The 18,170-nt window shown below is 44.4% G+C and overlaps 2 protein-coding genes across 2 annotated transcripts in view; both read left to right on the top strand.

The window, feature by feature from the left end:
* The window catches only part of LOC106609395 (membrane-associated guanylate kinase, WW and PDZ domain-containing protein 2), a 75,585-nt gene extending 69,992 nt beyond the window's left edge, over window positions 1-5,593 (top strand). Inside the window, exon 18 of the mRNA XM_045722165.2 lies at window positions 1,619-5,593. Within this exon, the coding sequence (XP_045578121.2) occupies window positions 1,619-2,418 (800 nt within the window). The 3' untranslated portion in view covers window positions 2,419-5,593. The remainder of the gene's footprint in view (window positions 1-1,618) is intronic.
* Window positions 5,594-12,475: 6,882 nt separating this feature from the next.
* Window positions 12,476-18,170, top strand: part of si:dkey-97m3.1 (fatty acyl-CoA reductase) — a 58,054-nt gene continuing 52,359 nt past the window's right edge. Inside the window, exon 1 of the mRNA XM_014208183.3 lies at window positions 12,476-12,645. The gene's annotated coding sequence lies outside the window, so the exon portion shown is untranslated. The remainder of the gene's footprint in view (window positions 12,646-18,170) is intronic.

Genomic DNA, 18,170 nt, shown 5'->3' with positions numbered 1-18,170 from the left:
CTCCATTCGAAAGGGTTTTTCTATTACCTGCCCGAGGGTGACAAAAAGCTGTGAAATACGCACCATGAGCCCATTACGCTGTCAGCCAGAGGACGCCATATTAAATCACCAGCGTCACTTTTCATATCAACTATCAACCTGTGTGTTCTGGGCAGAGCAGTCACATAAAAGTGGAATAGCCATTTGTAACATGGATGTGGGGGATTGTGTGGATACGTAGATGTTTTACAGGCCTAGGTTTATCTGCATACTGAGAGGATGTAGTATTTATGTTTGATGCGCTGCTTCGGGGGTGTTTAACTACATTTTGCAAAGCGGCTCTGTATTTTCAGCTAGTTTATACAGTACTTTGCGGAGGAAAGCGAATTCAAAGCTTATAAAAACGGCATCCTGATGAAATAATCAAGTGGAATAAAAGACGGTTGCCACATTTAGTACCACACAATATGATACTGTGTGTGTGCGCGTGCATGACGTTTGTGAGTATGTGGAAGTGTGCATGCTGTGTATTGTGTTGCTGTATTAGTGCATGTGTACATTTGTCCCCTCGTACAGAGTACTAGAGTATGGAGGTTGTTTTAAGGTCGGATCCAGTCAGCTAGCTGGGCAGCAGGACCCATCACCCCTCAGAACGAACAGAGCCGTATCCAAGGTGACAGCCGGCATTAGCTCAGCACACATACTCCCTCCCACAATCCTATTGGGCCACACAGTCTCCACGGGAGACAGGTCATCACTTCAATACACCAAGCAGTAGCTGATGGGTAGCGGAATGAGCTGGTGTGAAAAGTCCAGGGTTTCAGAGCGCAACAGGCACCTGCATCGACTGTGAGCCTGCCCACTGAGCTCTCTCCAAACACCAGACCTTCCTAGCTGGTCTGGGAGTTCATCTAGTCTGTAATGAGGCCTCATGGAGCTAGCCTAGCCTAGCCTCCCTCTTTCCCCCTGCTAGTTAGACGATTGGCGCTAGCCTCCCTGGTGACTTCCCCCCTACCTGCCTGTTTGTAATGAATGATAACCCTGGGACTGCTAGCTCAGCGATGCAGAGAGAGAAGCTAACAGGCCTTGTGAGCTGCAGCAGCCTCTCAGGAGAAGGTAGAGCCCTCTAGGTTTAGCCGCTACCGTGGTTACTCAGCCCAGAGCACCGGTGGGGAGTCTCGAACCCACAGGTTTTCTCTCCCGAGCCAGGCTGAAGCACCGCCTGATTCAGCACATCATCCATTCCATTAAACCTGTTTTCGATTTCTCTGCCCACTTCTTAGAAGTGCTGAGGCTTTAAAGGGAGCTAGGGAACTGAGATGTATGCTGCCTTAAAGTGAACTTGCAGTGTGTGACTTATAGGAGTGAAGTGATATTTCACTTTGTTTGTTGTGATTGCTACAATATGGATGCTGTCATCCATGTAGACTAGAGGCGTGTTTTTTGGCTTGGTGTGTGTTGTTTGGTTAAAGCTATAGATTCATAGATATATCTCTATAGGGCAAACTTCCACTTAAGTCAGCTTTTCACTCAGTCTCCCATTGACATCCATGCATGACTAAGTAAATGGAAGGTAGGATTCGCCCGACTGTTAAGACTATCCTTTCCCATGTCTAACTGTGTGTTTGTGCCCCAGCAGACAGTACCTCCCCCTGGGATGCACGCCCTTCAGCCTCCCCAAGTCTGTCGGAAGTAGCCCTGCCCCCAGACACTCTGACCATGCCATCGCCCTCATCTCATCTGACCCCGCCCCAGCAGCCCCCAGGCCCCGACCTGGCTCATCTGCCACCGCAGGAGGTCCCGCGGGAGCCGGCGAGGCAAGAGAGCAGGAGGACGGAGCGCTCCCAGAGCCCCCGGAAGGCCACGACTGAGCTGCAAAATCCGGACCAGACCGGCCACGGGAGGAGGGACCGGGACCGGCCCAGTGGGAGTGGTTGCAGTAGCGGGAGGGCCAAACAGAAAGAAGGTGGCAGGTCCACCCGCAGAGGGAGCTGCCCCAAAGAGGGAGGGCCGGTGGGGAGGGATGAGCTGCTACCTGTGGGAGGGGAGCCCAAAAGCTCCTCCAGGGGGATAGCTGGGGAGAGCAGCAGCACGTCCCACGGGAAAAGAGAACCAACCCAATCCCCGACGAAAGACTCCAAGCCCTCATACACAAACTCTAACGGGAACGGCGGCAGCGGTGGTACTCAGAGCGGCAGCAGCAGTCACCCAGACGTTAGTGTCGGGCATCAGGGGGAGCCGGCACAGGAGAAGCCCAGGCCCAGAGAGGCAGAGAGGGGCCCTGGAGAGACCCGGCCCTGCCGCCCCACCAAGAGCACCAGCAGCGGCAGCACGGCAGCGGGTAGGAAGGCCACCGTGTCCCCTGGGCCCTGGAAGATCCCCGGCTCTGACAAGCTGCCCAGCACCCTGCGCTCGGGCACGTCCACTGTGAGCAGATAACACCTTGGAGTACACCCACCACCACCAGACCCCCAGGCCGGGCTACACTAAACCTGGCTCGCCCCTTCTTTGGCTCCCCTCACCCTGCCTCCACTCCCCCACCCCACCCTCTAGACCTCAGATGTAAAGGGGGGTTCCTCCATGCGTTTTTAGAGAACCATTTTTATTTATATTGTACTCTAAATTATTTTGAGAGATATTTTACACCGACCACCTTAAGAACTGGAAAGCATCCACTTAAAAATTCAAAACAAGAAGAAACCAAGCAGAATGTGTGTAGCGTGACTGGATCCTTGAGCAGTGTTAAGGGGTCCGAATACAGGAACTTCATTTGGAAGTGCTCAAATCCCCACAGCACTCCAGTCGAGGACGTACATGCAAATTGAACCACTCACCGATTGGTTGACTGTGACACTGCAGTTTTTTTTATACAATGGAGTCTATTTTATGAAAAGGAATGTTGAAGAGGGGTTGCCTGTTTTTGTGTATTTTGAAAAGAGAGAATGAAAACCAGAACTAGGAAAAGAGTATACGCATTAATGGAACTTTGCCTTAAATAAGAGACTGTATGAGACTGAAGAAGCTATCCCGAGTAATCTATCAAATGATATAGAAATAAATCTATTATATGATGAGTATTAATATGTGGGACGTGATCATCTCTAATGCATACCTAGTCGGGCCAATGGTAGTCCTGAGACGCCTCATAAGCTAGACGAGCGAAGGAACACAACACCGTTTTTCAACACTCCCTTATAACTCCACAGCCCAGCCTATGATATTGCATTTCTAGTCTGTGTTGGACCCATTCTACGAGACTGCAGTGGACTCTAAGGGCTGTTCGTGCTTGAATCATCAACGGTTGGGTCACAGGAGATACATTTCCCCCTCACTGTGCTTCGCGAACAAAGCAATTTGCTGAGGTTTGTCTGGTGGACACTGTGGAGAGAGTGAAGGCTCATGGAATATCGGGGCAGAGTGCCTTACGATCAGGGACCGACGGACAGAGAGGTCTGTTATGGACTTAAAGAACCTAGAACATTCTCTAGACTGATGTGGTTCAATCCAGGCTGCAGTCAATACCAACATCCCAATATTCATATACATCTGTGCCATGACGGACAGTCATGTTTTTATATCTGATTATAGAAATTTGTTCACTATATTTACAGACCCCACAGTATTTATTTGGTCAGAAAACATTAGCAAATTTTTCCATTTCCTTACAGATTGAAGTTAGTTCCACAAATTTTTGGGGTTCTCTTGGTATCTCATCGTCAGATATCGAAACGTCTGGGCAGAACATCTCTAACAGATGGTGTAATCAAGCTGTAGCTACACAGAATGATGTGTTTGGGTGAAAATATGGCAAGTGTATGAAAGCGGGAAACACCACTAGTACTTCTGGTGGGGATCAGAGAGAGAGAGAAACATTGCCATTTGTCACGAGCTCATTCATCACAATGTGTCTAATGGTCTGTGGCTTCACTTAACGCTGTTCATTTACACAACACATGAAACACTTTTATCTCCCAAAGACGCATATGTATACATTACAACTGACAACTGTCTGGATATTCATTTCAACATTTGTTTAGTCTCTAAGTGTCTACATAGCCAGCGACGTTAAAATATATATACATCTCTCTCTACCAGATTGTGTCCCAATTAACTTTGAAGCTCTAGACAGTGGAGGCTCTGTCAGTGGCCCTGTCTGCACTCTCCTATTACCAGTTTACACACACACACACACACACACACACACAGTAACACACACACACACGTCCCTCAGAACCGCCTTGTCATCCAATGACTAAGGCAGAGTTTTTTTTTTTTAAACTCTCTCTCTGGCCCTGGGACTCACAGAAGCTAATTCATCTGTCACTCTGATAACTATTATACTGTAGATGTAGATGTGGAGAGACTACAATCATCTAGTCATTATGAACATTGACAGACACAAGAATCATTCTTGGCGATAAAAGAAAAGACATTAAGGAGCAATCCGAATGTGTCCCCTTTAGTTTCTGCAGACATCTGATTTTTGAGTGGTAATTTGCAGTGTGTCGAGCTAACAATCCAGCAAAGAGAGGACGACATTGGCAGAACAAAACTGTCCCCCTCGGGTGGAAGAAATGCAGACAGTCTTTCAGAATAGGAGTAATACGAGAGAGGTGAGTGATGCTCTGAGCCCATTGGAAACTCTATTTACGAGAAGAATAAATATTTCTTTAAAGCACAAAGTGGTTCAGAGAATTGGCATATAAATTGTGCTGGGGAACTGACACTGAGTAGACAGGAGTCTGTGGCTCAGCCACTGTCTGGGCCTGTTTGAATACTTTAACAATGCATCCTTCCTCTCTTCCTTCTCTCTTTCCTAGCGTCTTGTAAGAACAGTGGTTACTTCAAGTAAGTAGGCAGCAGGTAGCCTAGAGGTTCAGCGCATTGGGCCAGTAACTGAAAGGTTGCTGGTTTGAATCCCGAGCTGACAAGGTGGGAAATCTTCCCATGTGCCCTTGAGCAAGGCACTTCACCCTAATTGCTCTGGATAAGAGCATCTGTTAAATGAAAATAAAGAACTATATAATAATGTAAAGCAGGTACATGTTCATTCATGTAAGTGTCACTGGTTACTTCAAGAAAGGATTCATTTGAACAGTGCCACTGTGTGTTCACTCCACACACAACCATTCCTATAGTGTCTGGACAGCCCTGACTGTATACTGCACCTTCATCACTAAGCCTATCATGACTTCTGTGTAGACTGGAGACAAGGAAGAATGTCCTTCCTTCGTTGCACAGTTCGCCGCTTTTTCTCATCAGAGCAGTCCCCCATTGAGGCAAATGTCAGTTATTTTCTATGGACTGATCAGAAGAGATGGGTATATCTAAAACGGTGAGTTGAAGACTGACGGCATGTACGATACATGAACCCCCTGAGCCTACCTAATGCAGCAGGGTATCACTGTGTAGTGTTATTATTAGCCGTGTTATTGACCTTGTACAGGTGTGTCGCTATTATAAATATGACTCAATGTATTATTATGGATAGTCACAGACTATAAGTGAACGACCTATTTTTATGAAATGCAACACTATGGATATATTAACTTTTGCAGAAATCTTGTTTACCGTATGATATTCTGAAATGCTGTCAAATAAAATCTTGACACGGTGTAAAGTATTCAATTAAGATCGAGCTGTCACCGATTTATGTCTGACCTCGTTGATGGGCTTATGCTAGGTGAACAGCTTGCCATAAGGTGTGTATTCATTTGTGCACACCGTAGTAAAACGTTTTGCATCAAAAACAAAGGTTTGTTATAGGACAAGTTCAGGTTAGTTCCTCCGTGTTTTGGCTTGTTTGCTTCTGTTTTGTTCCAAGTGAAAACAACTCAACTTGCCCAGAGGTACTTCCAGCAAGATTTCTCCCAACCTTATGACCACATGAGGGCAGTGCTGTGTAAGGAAAGAAGGCAAATCACTGATTTCAAAATGACTATTGTACATTCTTGTTGTTTCCACTAGAGAGCATTGTAGACTCGTTTTTGGTTTTCTGCATTGTTTCGTAACATTTTCTTATATATAAATGCATCGGTTATTTTACCTGTTCCAAATATTCCTCCAAGATTTTAACAGGCACTCGAATCTGGTCTACTTTATTTGAGATATGTACAATCTGACTGGTTAAACTAAGCAACAACAAACATGTTCACTTGGCCTTAAAACAACCTTTGTCTGCCATTATTCTTGGCAAATGGACATGCCAAGAGATATTTTATCAAATCTATCTCATACTTGACTTTACTAGAGAACGTCTTGTAAATGTACTTTACTTGAGAAAGTAATTACATTTTGATGAGGTATTTCTTGACCTTTCAATCAGCGCATTTTGAGTTCTGTAATCTTCACTTTTTAGTGTCACAGCTACCAAATCAAATAAAACTATTTGTCACATGCGCCGAATACAAGTGTAGACCTTACCGTGAAATGCTTACGTACAAGCCCTTGACCAACAGTTCAGTTCAAGAGTTAAGAACCAGCACCTGCGAATGCGGAATTTCTGTAATGAAAACCCACCTCACGGGTGAGTCGCCACCGATCTAAACAGCATTGTCATTCCTTTCCTAAAGCGAGACTTACTGACAGAGCTATTTGTATGCAGAAAAGGTAGAAATTCTGGCAGGCTGACCGGTTGATGAGATAATAGACACCCTAGAGCAGTGGTCACCAACGTTTTCTGAGTCAAAATGCAAGCCGAGATCTACTGCTCAGATAAATTCAACATTAACCAATTAAAAACAGTTCTGTAGCTATGAGGTTTGTGCAATAGGCTATAGACCCAATACATTATCACTGCATATTGGCTACGCTTGATTAGCCCTGCCAATGTTGTTCTTCTCAGACCATTTTGAAACTATATTTCAAAATTGTAGGTACATGATCACTGGTAATAGATTATGTGTTGTATTACTTGTGAGGCACAGCTAAGTGAGTATAATAATGTGCTTCTCTTTTTACTGGACTGATGGCCTGCATCTGATGAGCAGTCTGAGTGGGGTGGGGGGGGGTGAGTCGGGTGAGAGGTAGCCTCGCCGCTGCTCCCTTCATAGAATACATTCTGTTCTTTACACAGAACATGTATAAAGAGCTGGTTAATACTCCATAGTGGCCATAGTCCACTCCCTAGTCTCCTGAATGTATGAGGAAAATCTGGGCATTTATCTCTCAGGGAATGTTAGAGTCACTCCCTCACACTCACCAAGGGTCATCAAACATTTACCGCAAATATTAAATGTGTCTTTAAGATGTTAGTCTGAGAAATATTGACCTGTCATTGGATCGTCATTTTTGATACAAGGGAAACCTGTTCTCCTAGCCAAAGGGGAACATCTATTCTCTCTCTCTCTCTCTCCATAGGCCACAGCTGCCTCTCTGTGTAACGAAATGGGTTAAATGAGATGAGGCTTGCATCAGAGCAGTGAAACACTCCCATTCTTTCCTTATCCTTTCATCTGTCACCTTGTTTTCTCTGATGGCTCCTGTTGTTGTACCGAGGAGCGGAGCTGGGGGGGGGGGGGTGAGTCGGGTGAGAGGTAGCCTCACCGCTGCTCCCTCCCTCCCCTCAGACTGACCATCAGATGGTCCTCCTGTCTGCATTCCTCCGTTGAGAAAAGGGGATAGTCTTCCAGCTGATGACGAAACTTAAGTCGCACTGCATTATTTCTGCTTCATGCACCAATTCATGTTGTTACTCCTATGACCAGAGAAAGGGAAATATTCCTCGATATTAAAAAAGACACAAGGCGCTAATAATAACAACTTGAGCTTATCGAAACGCGCATTTTAATAGCGTATAAAAATGTTTAACAAAGTATTGACAGTGCTGAATAACAATTGAAACATGAACTTACTCATAAAAACAGCAGCTGTATTATTTGAGTCTCTAGTTTTAATGGCTTTAAAAGTTTTGAAATCTCACATTATCAATTTCTAGGGATCGACTAGGAATGGCTTGTAGATCGACCAGTCGATCACGATCGACCGGTTGGTGACCACTGCCCTAGGGAGAGAGGCACCGCAGGAGAAACCCAGACAAACCCCTGCTGCTGATGCAGAGCCCGAGGCTGAACTAGAAGCAGGGTGGGGCTGATGTATTTTCCTCAGTAAAAAATCAACCGTGGGCCATAAAAGTGTTCTGCTCTGAGAACTACTGTGCAAGACAAACTATGCATTCATATACTTTATGTGCAAACTATGTCTCCCATCATGACTCATGAACCAGTTCGTCTACCTGGAGGCAGACTCTTAGCTATGATGGAGGAGCTGGATTTAAGAACGTTGATTGGGATAACATGTCAAGACACAGCTTGTATTTCCACAAAGAGCAAGTTTTCTTCTTACATCATAACCCCCATCCATTAAACCTACTGGGTTCAGACATGCTTGAGGGTGTAACATGGTAAATAGGAAATGGCTATAAGACTCTTGGTTATTGGAAGGGTGCGGTCACAAGATGCTCTGATGGAGTGTAGTTTCCTTCATAGAATACATTCTGTTCTTTACACAGAACATGTATAAAGAGCTGGTTAATACTCCATAGTGGCCATATTCCACTCCCTAGTCTCCTGAATGTATGAGGAAAATCTGGGCATTTATCTCTCAGGGAATGTTAGAGTCACTCCCTCACACTCACCAAGGGTCATCAAACATTTACCGCAAATATTAAATGTGTCTTTAAGATGTTAGTCTGAGAAATATTGACCTGTCAATGGATCGTCATTTTTGATACAAGGGAAACCTGTTCTCCTAGCCAAAGGGGAATATATTTTCTCTCTCTCTCTCTCCATAGGCCACAGCTGCCTCTCTGTGTAACGAAATGGGTTAAATGAGGTGAGGCTTGCATCAGAGCAGTGAAACACTCCCATTCTTTCCTTATCCTTTCATCTGTCACCTTGTTTTCTCTGATGGCTCCTGTTGTTGTACCGAGGAGCGGAGCCGGTTCTCTCTCTCTCTCACACACACACACACACACACACACACACACACACATCACACACACACACACACACACACACACACACACACTGGGGCTGTGTGTCTCATCCTCCTTACAGCCGCCGTGGCCCTCAGGGCTGGGGTTAATTAGAATTGAAAGAAGTCAATTCAGGAAGTGATTTTAAATTAAAATCCAAAAATGAAAAAACATTTGAAATTAATACACTATATATCCAGCAGTATGTGGACACCCCTTCAAATAAGTGGATTTGGCTATTTCAGCCACACCGGTTGCTGACAGGTGTATAAAATCAAGCACATAGCCATGCAATCTCCATAGACAAACATTTGCAGTAAAATGACCTTACTGAAGAGCTCAGTGACTTTCAACGTGGCACCGTCATAGGAGGCCACCTTTCCAACAAGTGAGTTCGTCAAATGTCTGCCCTACTAGAGCTGCTCCAGTCAACTGTAAGTGCTGTTATTGTGAAGTGGAAACGTCTAGGAGCAACAAATGCTCAGCTGCGAAGTGGTACGCCATACAAGCTCACTGAACGGGACCACCGAGTGCTGAAGCGCATAGTGTGTAAAAATCGTCTGTCCTCAGTTACAACACTCACTACCGAGTTCCAAACTGCCTCTGGAAGCAATGTCAGCACAAGAACTGTTCGTCAGGAGCTTCAAGACATGGGTTTCCATGGCCGAGCAGCCACATACAAGCCTAAGATCACCATGTGCAATGCCAAGCGTGGGCTAGAGTGGTGTAAAGCTCGTGGGCCATTGGACTCTGGAGCAGTGGGAACGCGTTCTCTGGAGTGATGAATTACACTTCACCATCTGGCAGTCCGACAGACGAATCTGGGTTTGCCGGATGCCAGGAGAATGCTACCTGCCCCAATGCGTCAAATCAAATCGAATTTTATTTGTCACATGCGCCAAAAAAACAGTTGTAGATCTTACAGTGAAATGCTTGCCGTGTGGTAGCAGAGAGAACAGTCTATGACTAGGGTGGCTGGAGTCTTTGACAATTTTTAAGGCCTTCCTCTGACACCGCCTGGTATAAAGGTCCTGGATGGCAGGAAGCTTGGCCCCAGTGATGTACTGGGCCGTACACACTACCCTCTGTAGTACCTTGTGGTCAGAGGCTGAGCAGTTGCATAGTGCCAACTGTATAGTTTGGTGGAGTAGAAATAATGGTCTGGGGCTGTTTTTCATGGTTCGGGCTAAGGCCCCTTTGTTCCAGTGAAGGGAAATCTTAATGCTACAGCATACAATGACATTCTAGACAATTCTGTGTTTCCACCTTTGTGGAAACAGGTTGGGGAATGCCTTTTCCTGTTTCAGCATGACAATGCTCCGTGCACAAAGCGAAGTCCATACAGAAATGGTTTGTCGAGATCGGTGTGGAAGAACTTGACTGGCCTGTACAGAGCCCTGACCTCAACCACATCGAACACCTTTGGGATGAATTGGAATGCCGACTGCGAGCCAGGCCTAATCGCCCAACATCAGTGCCCGACCTCACTTATGATTGTGGCTGAATAGAAGCAAGTCCCCACAGCAAGGTTCAAACATCTAGTGGAAAGCCTTCCCAGAAGAGTGAAGGCTGTTATAGCAGCAAAGGGGGACCAACTCCATATTAATGCCCATGATATTGGAATGAGATGTTTGACTAGCAGGTGTCCACATACTTTTAGTCATCTAGTGTAGCTTCTACTCCTCAGTTTCATTGAAAATAAATGCTGTTTTTTCAAATGTTGAATAGTTATTTATGTTTAGGTCCTGAGAGAGAGAGAGAGAGAGACAGAGAGAGGGAGAGAGAGAGAGAGAGAGACGGAGAGAGGGAGAGAGAGACAGAGAGAGACAGAGAGAGAGAGAGACAGAGAGAGGGAGAGAGAGACAGAGAGAGACAGAGAGAGGGAGAGAGAGAGACAGAGAGAGACAGAGAGAGGGAGAGAGAAACAGAGAGAGAGAGAGAGAGAGACAGAGAGAGAGAGACAGAGAGAGGGAGAGAGAGACAGAGAGAGACAGAGAGAGAGAGACAGAGAGAGAGACAGAGAGAGACAGAGAGAGACAGAGAGAGAGAGAGACAGAGAGAGAGAGAGACAGAGAGAGGGAGAGAGAGACAGAGAGAGACAGAGAGAGAGAGAGAGACAGAGAGAGAGACAGAGAGAGGGAGAGAGAGAGAGACAGAGAGAGGGAGAGAGAGACAGAGAGAGAGAGAGAGAGAGAGAGAGAGAGAGAGACAGAGAGAGAGAGAGAGAGACAGAGAGAGACAGAGACAGAGAGAGAGAGAGAGAGAGAGAGAGAGAGAGACCTTCTGTCTTTCTTATCTCTTCTCATCTTTTTACTCCATTGCTATTTTAGGGATAAAATCTTGTCGTTGAAAAACAGAGGGAATGGCCTTAGGCAGACTTTCCCTGTGAATAGTTAAAGTGATGATCACCAAACATATGTACAGTACACAGCTCTCAACTCATGTGACCATAACTTTCTTTTCATTGAGCAAATCACTGCCCTGCCCTGAATGGTGGTTCACATCACTGCCCTGCCCTGAATGGTGGTTCAAATCACTGCCCTGCCCTGAATGGTGGTTCAAATCACTGCCCTACAATGAATGAAAGTCCCTGTTGGGATGGGTGGAGTCAGATGGATGGAGGCTTGCTCCTTGGTAACCTTAAAGGTGATACACATAGGATTTGTTAGATTTTTTGCATTTGTTTTGAATGCAGCCTAATGCTAGGTGAATTGCAAGATATTTCACTGCGATTTAGATTATTAAGCGCTTGCTTTCTCACATAAACTGAAATTGAGCGAACAGTGTAGACTTTCAGCAACCAGGAAATGACAGAACTATTTCCACTAGATAACACAGCCCCAAAGTCAGAACAGCTTTTCCATGTTGACAACAGATGCTGCTTTGGCAGGAGAAATCAATAGGCAAATATCACAGCCAATCACAACACTGTGAAACACTATCATTCTACTATTACTGCAGATATATTATGAACATTTTGTGAAATTACAATGCAAAAGGAAAAATAAATCATATGTGTAGCACCTTTAAGTACTAAATGACAACTTCTCATGTTCTGTAATGAAGTGTCCTTTCAGTAATTGATAGAACATGTCTTAACATGATGGAGATGTGTGAGCTTCCTTCTGAATGAACAATAAGGCATTCATTGGACCACTCAACTGGTTTTCACTACAATACAGTGGTGAGTGTTTAGATGTTTCCTGGTACTTGCAGAAGAAAGCCTATCACCCGTGGTAGGTTGTTTGTTACCTGTGTCCAATATCCATACAATTCCGTTTACAACCAATGTGTTTGGTTATACAGTGGCCTGTGTTGAAGCGCCTCTTTTGTTGCTAACCATCATCAAAAAACCTAAGGATGGCACCAGGAAAGGGGCCGTCTCAGGTGAACCAAAATAACAGAAAACAACGATTTCCATAACTGAGAAAAGGTGCGTCTCTGTCTGTCTGGAACACGCCCTCCGGTTTCTCTCATCCCATATCATCAATAACCACGCTCCTCCTCTGTATTCCGTGGGGAGACATGAGAGTGGCCGGCTGGCGCGGTCTAGGACAGTGAAAGTATTCCACAACGAGACTGTTCGCAGGAGCAGGCAGCAAGATCTGCATTCCCCAGTTGAGAGGCGCATGTTTCGGTTCTGGGTCGCAAACCTACAGCCAAAACATACACACAAGGATATCCTATCCAAGGTAAGATTGATTTGACTCGTTTTTTAATTCTCAAATCCCGTTTTGGTGTAATTGGATAAGAAGGCGCTGGAGTGAAGGACTGAAGGCAGAAGCATCTCTCCATTCCCCAGTCAGATTTGTCTGGGATAGGAATGTAGAAAGCGTGCCCATTTGACGCCTTCGTTTTGTTCAAAAACATGCACATTAGCTTGTTATGATGCACATTTAATTTAGCCTTGCCATGCTGTGATGGCTTTCATTCATTTCTTAACATGAGTGAGTGCGCGCGAGCTACAGTGCCCGATTCTACCAGCGGCCAGTCAATCCAGTCCAGTCTCTACAGCATATAGCTTTCTGGAATGTGAGGGAGGTCTCTTTTTGTAAATCCTCAAAATATTTCTGCGTGAGTAAATATTGTTCCTCGTAGGCACACACACAGACTAGATTACAATAGCCCAAAATAAGTGAATAACTAGGCAAGATAAATGCTGCTGAATAAAAGGAGGCGGTATAAAAGCCGGTAAAATGACTCAGATAAAACTGTCATATTGGTTTATTGTGCGACGCTTTCTCATGTGGAATCAGCGCTGGCGCTCATTTATTGAGTAATCCGCGAGTGCTCTCTCTGCGCGCTGAAAGTGAAGCACGCGTTCTCTATCATGCGCAACAAGGTTCATAAATGATTGGGGGGAGAGAGGTGTTTTGACAGTATTGTTATCTATGTTGTGCAACTGCCTAAGAATTTATTCCGAATTAAAATGCCTCCAAAATTAACAGGAGATAATGTTGTAGATAATGTTGGATATTGCATTATGACAATGTGTGTGTCCTTTGCTATCATTGGCCATTAGAATTAGCTAGCATGTGGGACTTCCAGTAGTCAGATTTGAATTTGAGTTCATATAGTCCTTTACAACATATCTAAGGTGGCTGACCCCGGACCTTAAGCCTATATTTGCACCTTGATGGGCTCCTAACTTTTGAATGTGTGAGAATCCCTGTTGACCTTATACAACACTGCAGAGGCGAAGAGAAGGAGAGTGAGGGACAAATTGACACCTGCAAGCACCAAATATGTCAGTGCGCTTTGAGCCAGGTGTTGGGGTCCAGAGGTATGTGGTGTGAGAAAATAGCTTGTCACATTATGTCACTTGTCATCAGTTTAAAAAATAAAGAAAACGTAGGAAAGGTTATGTATTGCGGTGGTTAATAAACGTAGATGTCACAGATAGATTGAATTATCCTCTTGAGACTGGCACTGGCCTATATTTACTTTTTGTTCTGTTAAGAGACCTCAGTGATGATCTGCTCTTGTTCACAGCCAAGTAGCTATGTGTGTGTGAGAATGTGCATGGTGTAGCAACCTGACAGAGTACACATTGACACTTTCATTCCCCTCATAAAAGTCCATGTAAAAGCGGTGCTACATTCTTGTACACTCATTCCAGTAAGGTACGTAGTAATGCAATTTACTGAGAACATTTCGCTAGAGATGACCGTTGACCCTCTTGACTGAGCATTAAGGAAGTCTAAATTACACCCTCAATTTCCAGGGGCATACCCTCTCCATTCCTTTGTGCTCACTGCACTCTCTCTCTCTTTCTCTCTTCTTTACTGTCTCTGAGCCATGCTTCTCCTCTGTCTCACTCTCTCCTCTCCTCTCTCTCTCCTGCCTCTCCCTCTTTTATTTCTTAGTGTGGAAAGGCAGTGTTGTGTCTTTGGCATCATTAAAGGTGAAGACTGTTATTTTATCAAATAAATTCTCTGTAATTATTATTACGTGATTAAACTAATCATGTAAATTGAATTAACTAGGAAGTCAGGGCACCACGGAAAATCTTCAGATTACAAAGATATAATTTTCCAAATATAACTCTTCAGATATTTTAATATCTGATCAATTAGTCTTCTATTAATTAATTATTCTTTACCTCACGTCAGTCTCATCTGAACGTCATAAATTGTTGGTTATCTGCACGAACCCAGCCTTTACTATAAATCATCCATACACCATTTGGCTTAATCATTTATTTACTAACTAACTAAATAATCACAGAAATGCAGGGAAGGGGGTGTGGACTGAGAAAGGAGCGGGAAAGACAACAGGGATCACTACACACAGTGGATAATTATATTCATTAAAATGATAATCCTTTGCACATGAACGCTCACTCATTCTGGAAAATTGCAATCAATATATTTACTCCCACATGTCATTGTGATCTTCTCTGTTGGAATCGTCAGTCTGTCTGCTGGAGAGTCAGTTCATCAGAGAGTCGTTGTAGGTCTATCGGCGGCTCCTGATAGTGTCTGTTGTAATGGGTATGTCAGGCATCCATTATTCTTAGTGTCACGGTTATCGTCGGTGAAGGAGGACCAAAACGCAGCAGGTAAGTGCAGGCTCATCTTGACGTTTATTTATTTTCAAAAATGAATACCAAAATAACAAACACTAGAACGAACGAACAACAAACAGTCTGGCAAAGCATAAGGCTCAACACAGAACAATCTCCCACAAAATACAAGACAAACACACCCAACTAATATAGGACTTCCAATCAAAGGCAACACCAAACAGCTGCCTTCAATTGGAAGTCCAACCCCAATTAACTCAACATAGAACCAGACACACTAGACTAAACATAGAAATACATAAACCAAAACCCGGAAATATTAAATCAAACACCCTTTTAACAAACACACCACCCCGAACCACATAAAACGAATACCCTCTGCCACGTCCTGACCAAACTACAATACTAATTAACCCTTATACTGGCCAGGACATGACACTTAGAATAGATGTTTCGGCGGTTGTTGGCATTCGCATCCCAGGTTTACATAATTTCTAGCTGCAGACTAGTAATTAGTATCTAAGATTTTCTCTTATTCTGTAGGGCTCGATTGTCTCAGAGTTTAACAATTTCCAGCCGTGTAGCCAATGCTCCACGTGGTATAGTTTTCTAGTTTTGGTACTTAACTATTCGCAATCACAGCTCCCGCTGTGGGTTTGCTTAGTCTGAATAGGATTTTCTTAGGAGGGGCTTTTATTCATAACAGTAGAAGAGGGCGGTTCCATGACGCCTGATTATGTCTGTGCTCAGGGGGCGTGGCCGCTGACTAGTTAAACTTTACAGGGAATACAATTCTCTCAAAATTAAAGGTTTAACATCACATTACATCATTTCACAAATAGTTTAATCTTTATTCATAAATTTTATACAACAATTAGATGCAAACACCATAATTGAGAAATGTACACATTCAGAGATATAGTTATGTGTGTTTCCTGTCCTTCGTGAGGTCACCAAATGAAACACACTCAACATAACTGTCCCTTAAGTGTCCACGGACCCTTCCCACATTCTCACAAGTGGACATGTAGTTTAATTTTCCCATTTTGGGGATTTAGGAGTTTGACCACGTGAAATCCTTTGTTCACTCTGTGGTCTCTCTCTCTGCATGAAATGGGGGAGAGAGACTCCGCCAGGAATTTACGACCTGAGATAACAGAACCTGGGTGTAGGAGAGAGTGAGAGAGGGGGAAGCCACGATCTACACCCAGAATAGGCCACATCATATCAGCAGAATCAGACAGCTTAGTCTCTCTTACTCACTTTATCTCCCTCTCTCTCTCTCTTTCTCTTGCTCTCTCACTCCCCCCCTCTCCTCCAAACAGCCACTGTGCTTTCTTTCTCGGTGCCAAAGTGTGTGTTATTCTCCTGGCGCGCTTTGCCACCATGCTCTTGCCCATTGCCCACAGAGAACAGGGTGGCATGCACATCACAGATGTATCATGGGTGGTTGAGTCTTTCCTCTCCACTTAGATAAGTTCCGTCCTCCTTTCAACTCGTGTTCATTTCTGGAAGTACAAGTTTGGGGTGGAAGAGTTGTGCAACAGCCTCAAAAGCACTTCTAGAAGCATCTACGTGTAGAGCAGGTCTGAATCTGTCAAGACCAGTATGGTTAGTCTGGAGACCTGCAGGGTTTTTTGTCAAAGAGGCTTTGTGTTATGCAAACACATCAGGATGCTTGTGGGTGGATGGATATTTGGGGGGAGTTTTGAGGCATAAAGCTCACGTGATCTGGTGCGCTGTAATTGTAGGTTGTGCTGCAGGTGCTCGGGACCTAAGGGGGAAAAGAAAAATACACCTGTTGAGAATCAGAGATATTCCACTGCATTTAAAAAAAAAATGTATTTCACCTTTATTTAACCAGGTAGGCTAGTTGAGAACAAGTTCTCATTTGCAACTGCGACCTGGCCAAGATAAAGCATAGCAGTTCAACACATACAACACAGAGCTACACATGGAATGAACAAAACATACAGTCAATAATACAGTGGAAAAAAGAAAACAAAAGTCTATATACAGTGATTGCAAGTTACGTAAAATAAGGGAATTAAGGCAATAAATAGGCCATGGTGGCAAAGTAATTACAATATGGCAATTAAACACTGGGATGGTAGATGTGCAAAAGATGGATGTGCAAGTAGAGATACTGGGGTGCAAAAGGAGCAAAATAAATACAGTATGGGGATGAGGTAGATAGATGGGCTGTATACAGATGGGCTATGAACAGGTGCAGTGATCTGTGAGCTGCTCTGACAGCTGGTGCTTAAAGCTAGTGAGGGAGATGGGAACCTCCAGCTTCAGTGATTTTTGCAGTTCGTTCCAGTCAGTGGCAGCAGAGAACTGGAAGGAAAGGCGACCAAAGGAGGAATTGGCTTTGGGGGTGACCAGTGAGATATACCTGCTGGAGCGCGTGCTACGAGTGGGTGCTGCTATGGTGACCAGCGAGCTGAGATAAAGCGGGGCTTTACCTCGCAGAGACTTGTAGATAACCTGTAGGACAGTGGGTTTGGCGACGAGTATGAAGCGAGGGCCAGCCAACGAGAGCGTATAGGTCGCAGTGGTGGGTAGTGTATGGGGCTTTGGTGACAAAACGGATGGCACTGTGATAGAGTGCATCCAGTTTCTTGAGTAGAGTGTTGGAGGCTATTTTATAGATGTAACGGTAGTCTGGAACACAGGACCAAAACGCAGCGGGAATATGAATGCTCATCTTTTTAATTTGAAGAAAAGTGAACACTTACAAAATAAACAAAACAACGAATACACAGTTCCATAAGGCACATAAGCTATACGGAAAACATCTACCCACAAAACCCAAAGGAAAAACAGGCTGCCTAAGTATGACTCCCAATCAGCGACAACGATGTACAGCTGTCCCTGATTGAGAGTCATACCAGGCCAAAACAAAGAAATACAAAAACATAGAAAATGGAACATAGAATGCCCACCCATGTCACACCCTGGCCTAACCAAAAATAGAGAACAAAAAACCATCTCTATGGCCAGGGCGTTACAATAGATGACATCGCCGAAGTCGAGGATCGGTAGGATGGTCAGTTTTACGAGGGTATGTTTGGCGGCGTGAGTGAAGGAGACTTTGTTGCAAAATAGGAAGCCGATTCCAGATTTCATTTTAGATTGGAGATGTTTAATATGAGTCTGGAAGGAGAGTTTACAGTCTAGCCAGACACC

This window comes from Salmo salar, chromosome 07 (assembly GCF_965601325.2).
Source record: "Salmo salar chromosome 07, fSalSal1, whole genome shotgun sequence".
Classification (NCBI taxonomy): Eukaryota; Metazoa; Chordata; class Actinopteri; order Salmoniformes; family Salmonidae; genus Salmo; species Salmo salar.
The sequence above is the reverse complement of the archived record's forward strand: the minus strand, read 5'-3'. Positions and strand labels throughout refer to the sequence as shown.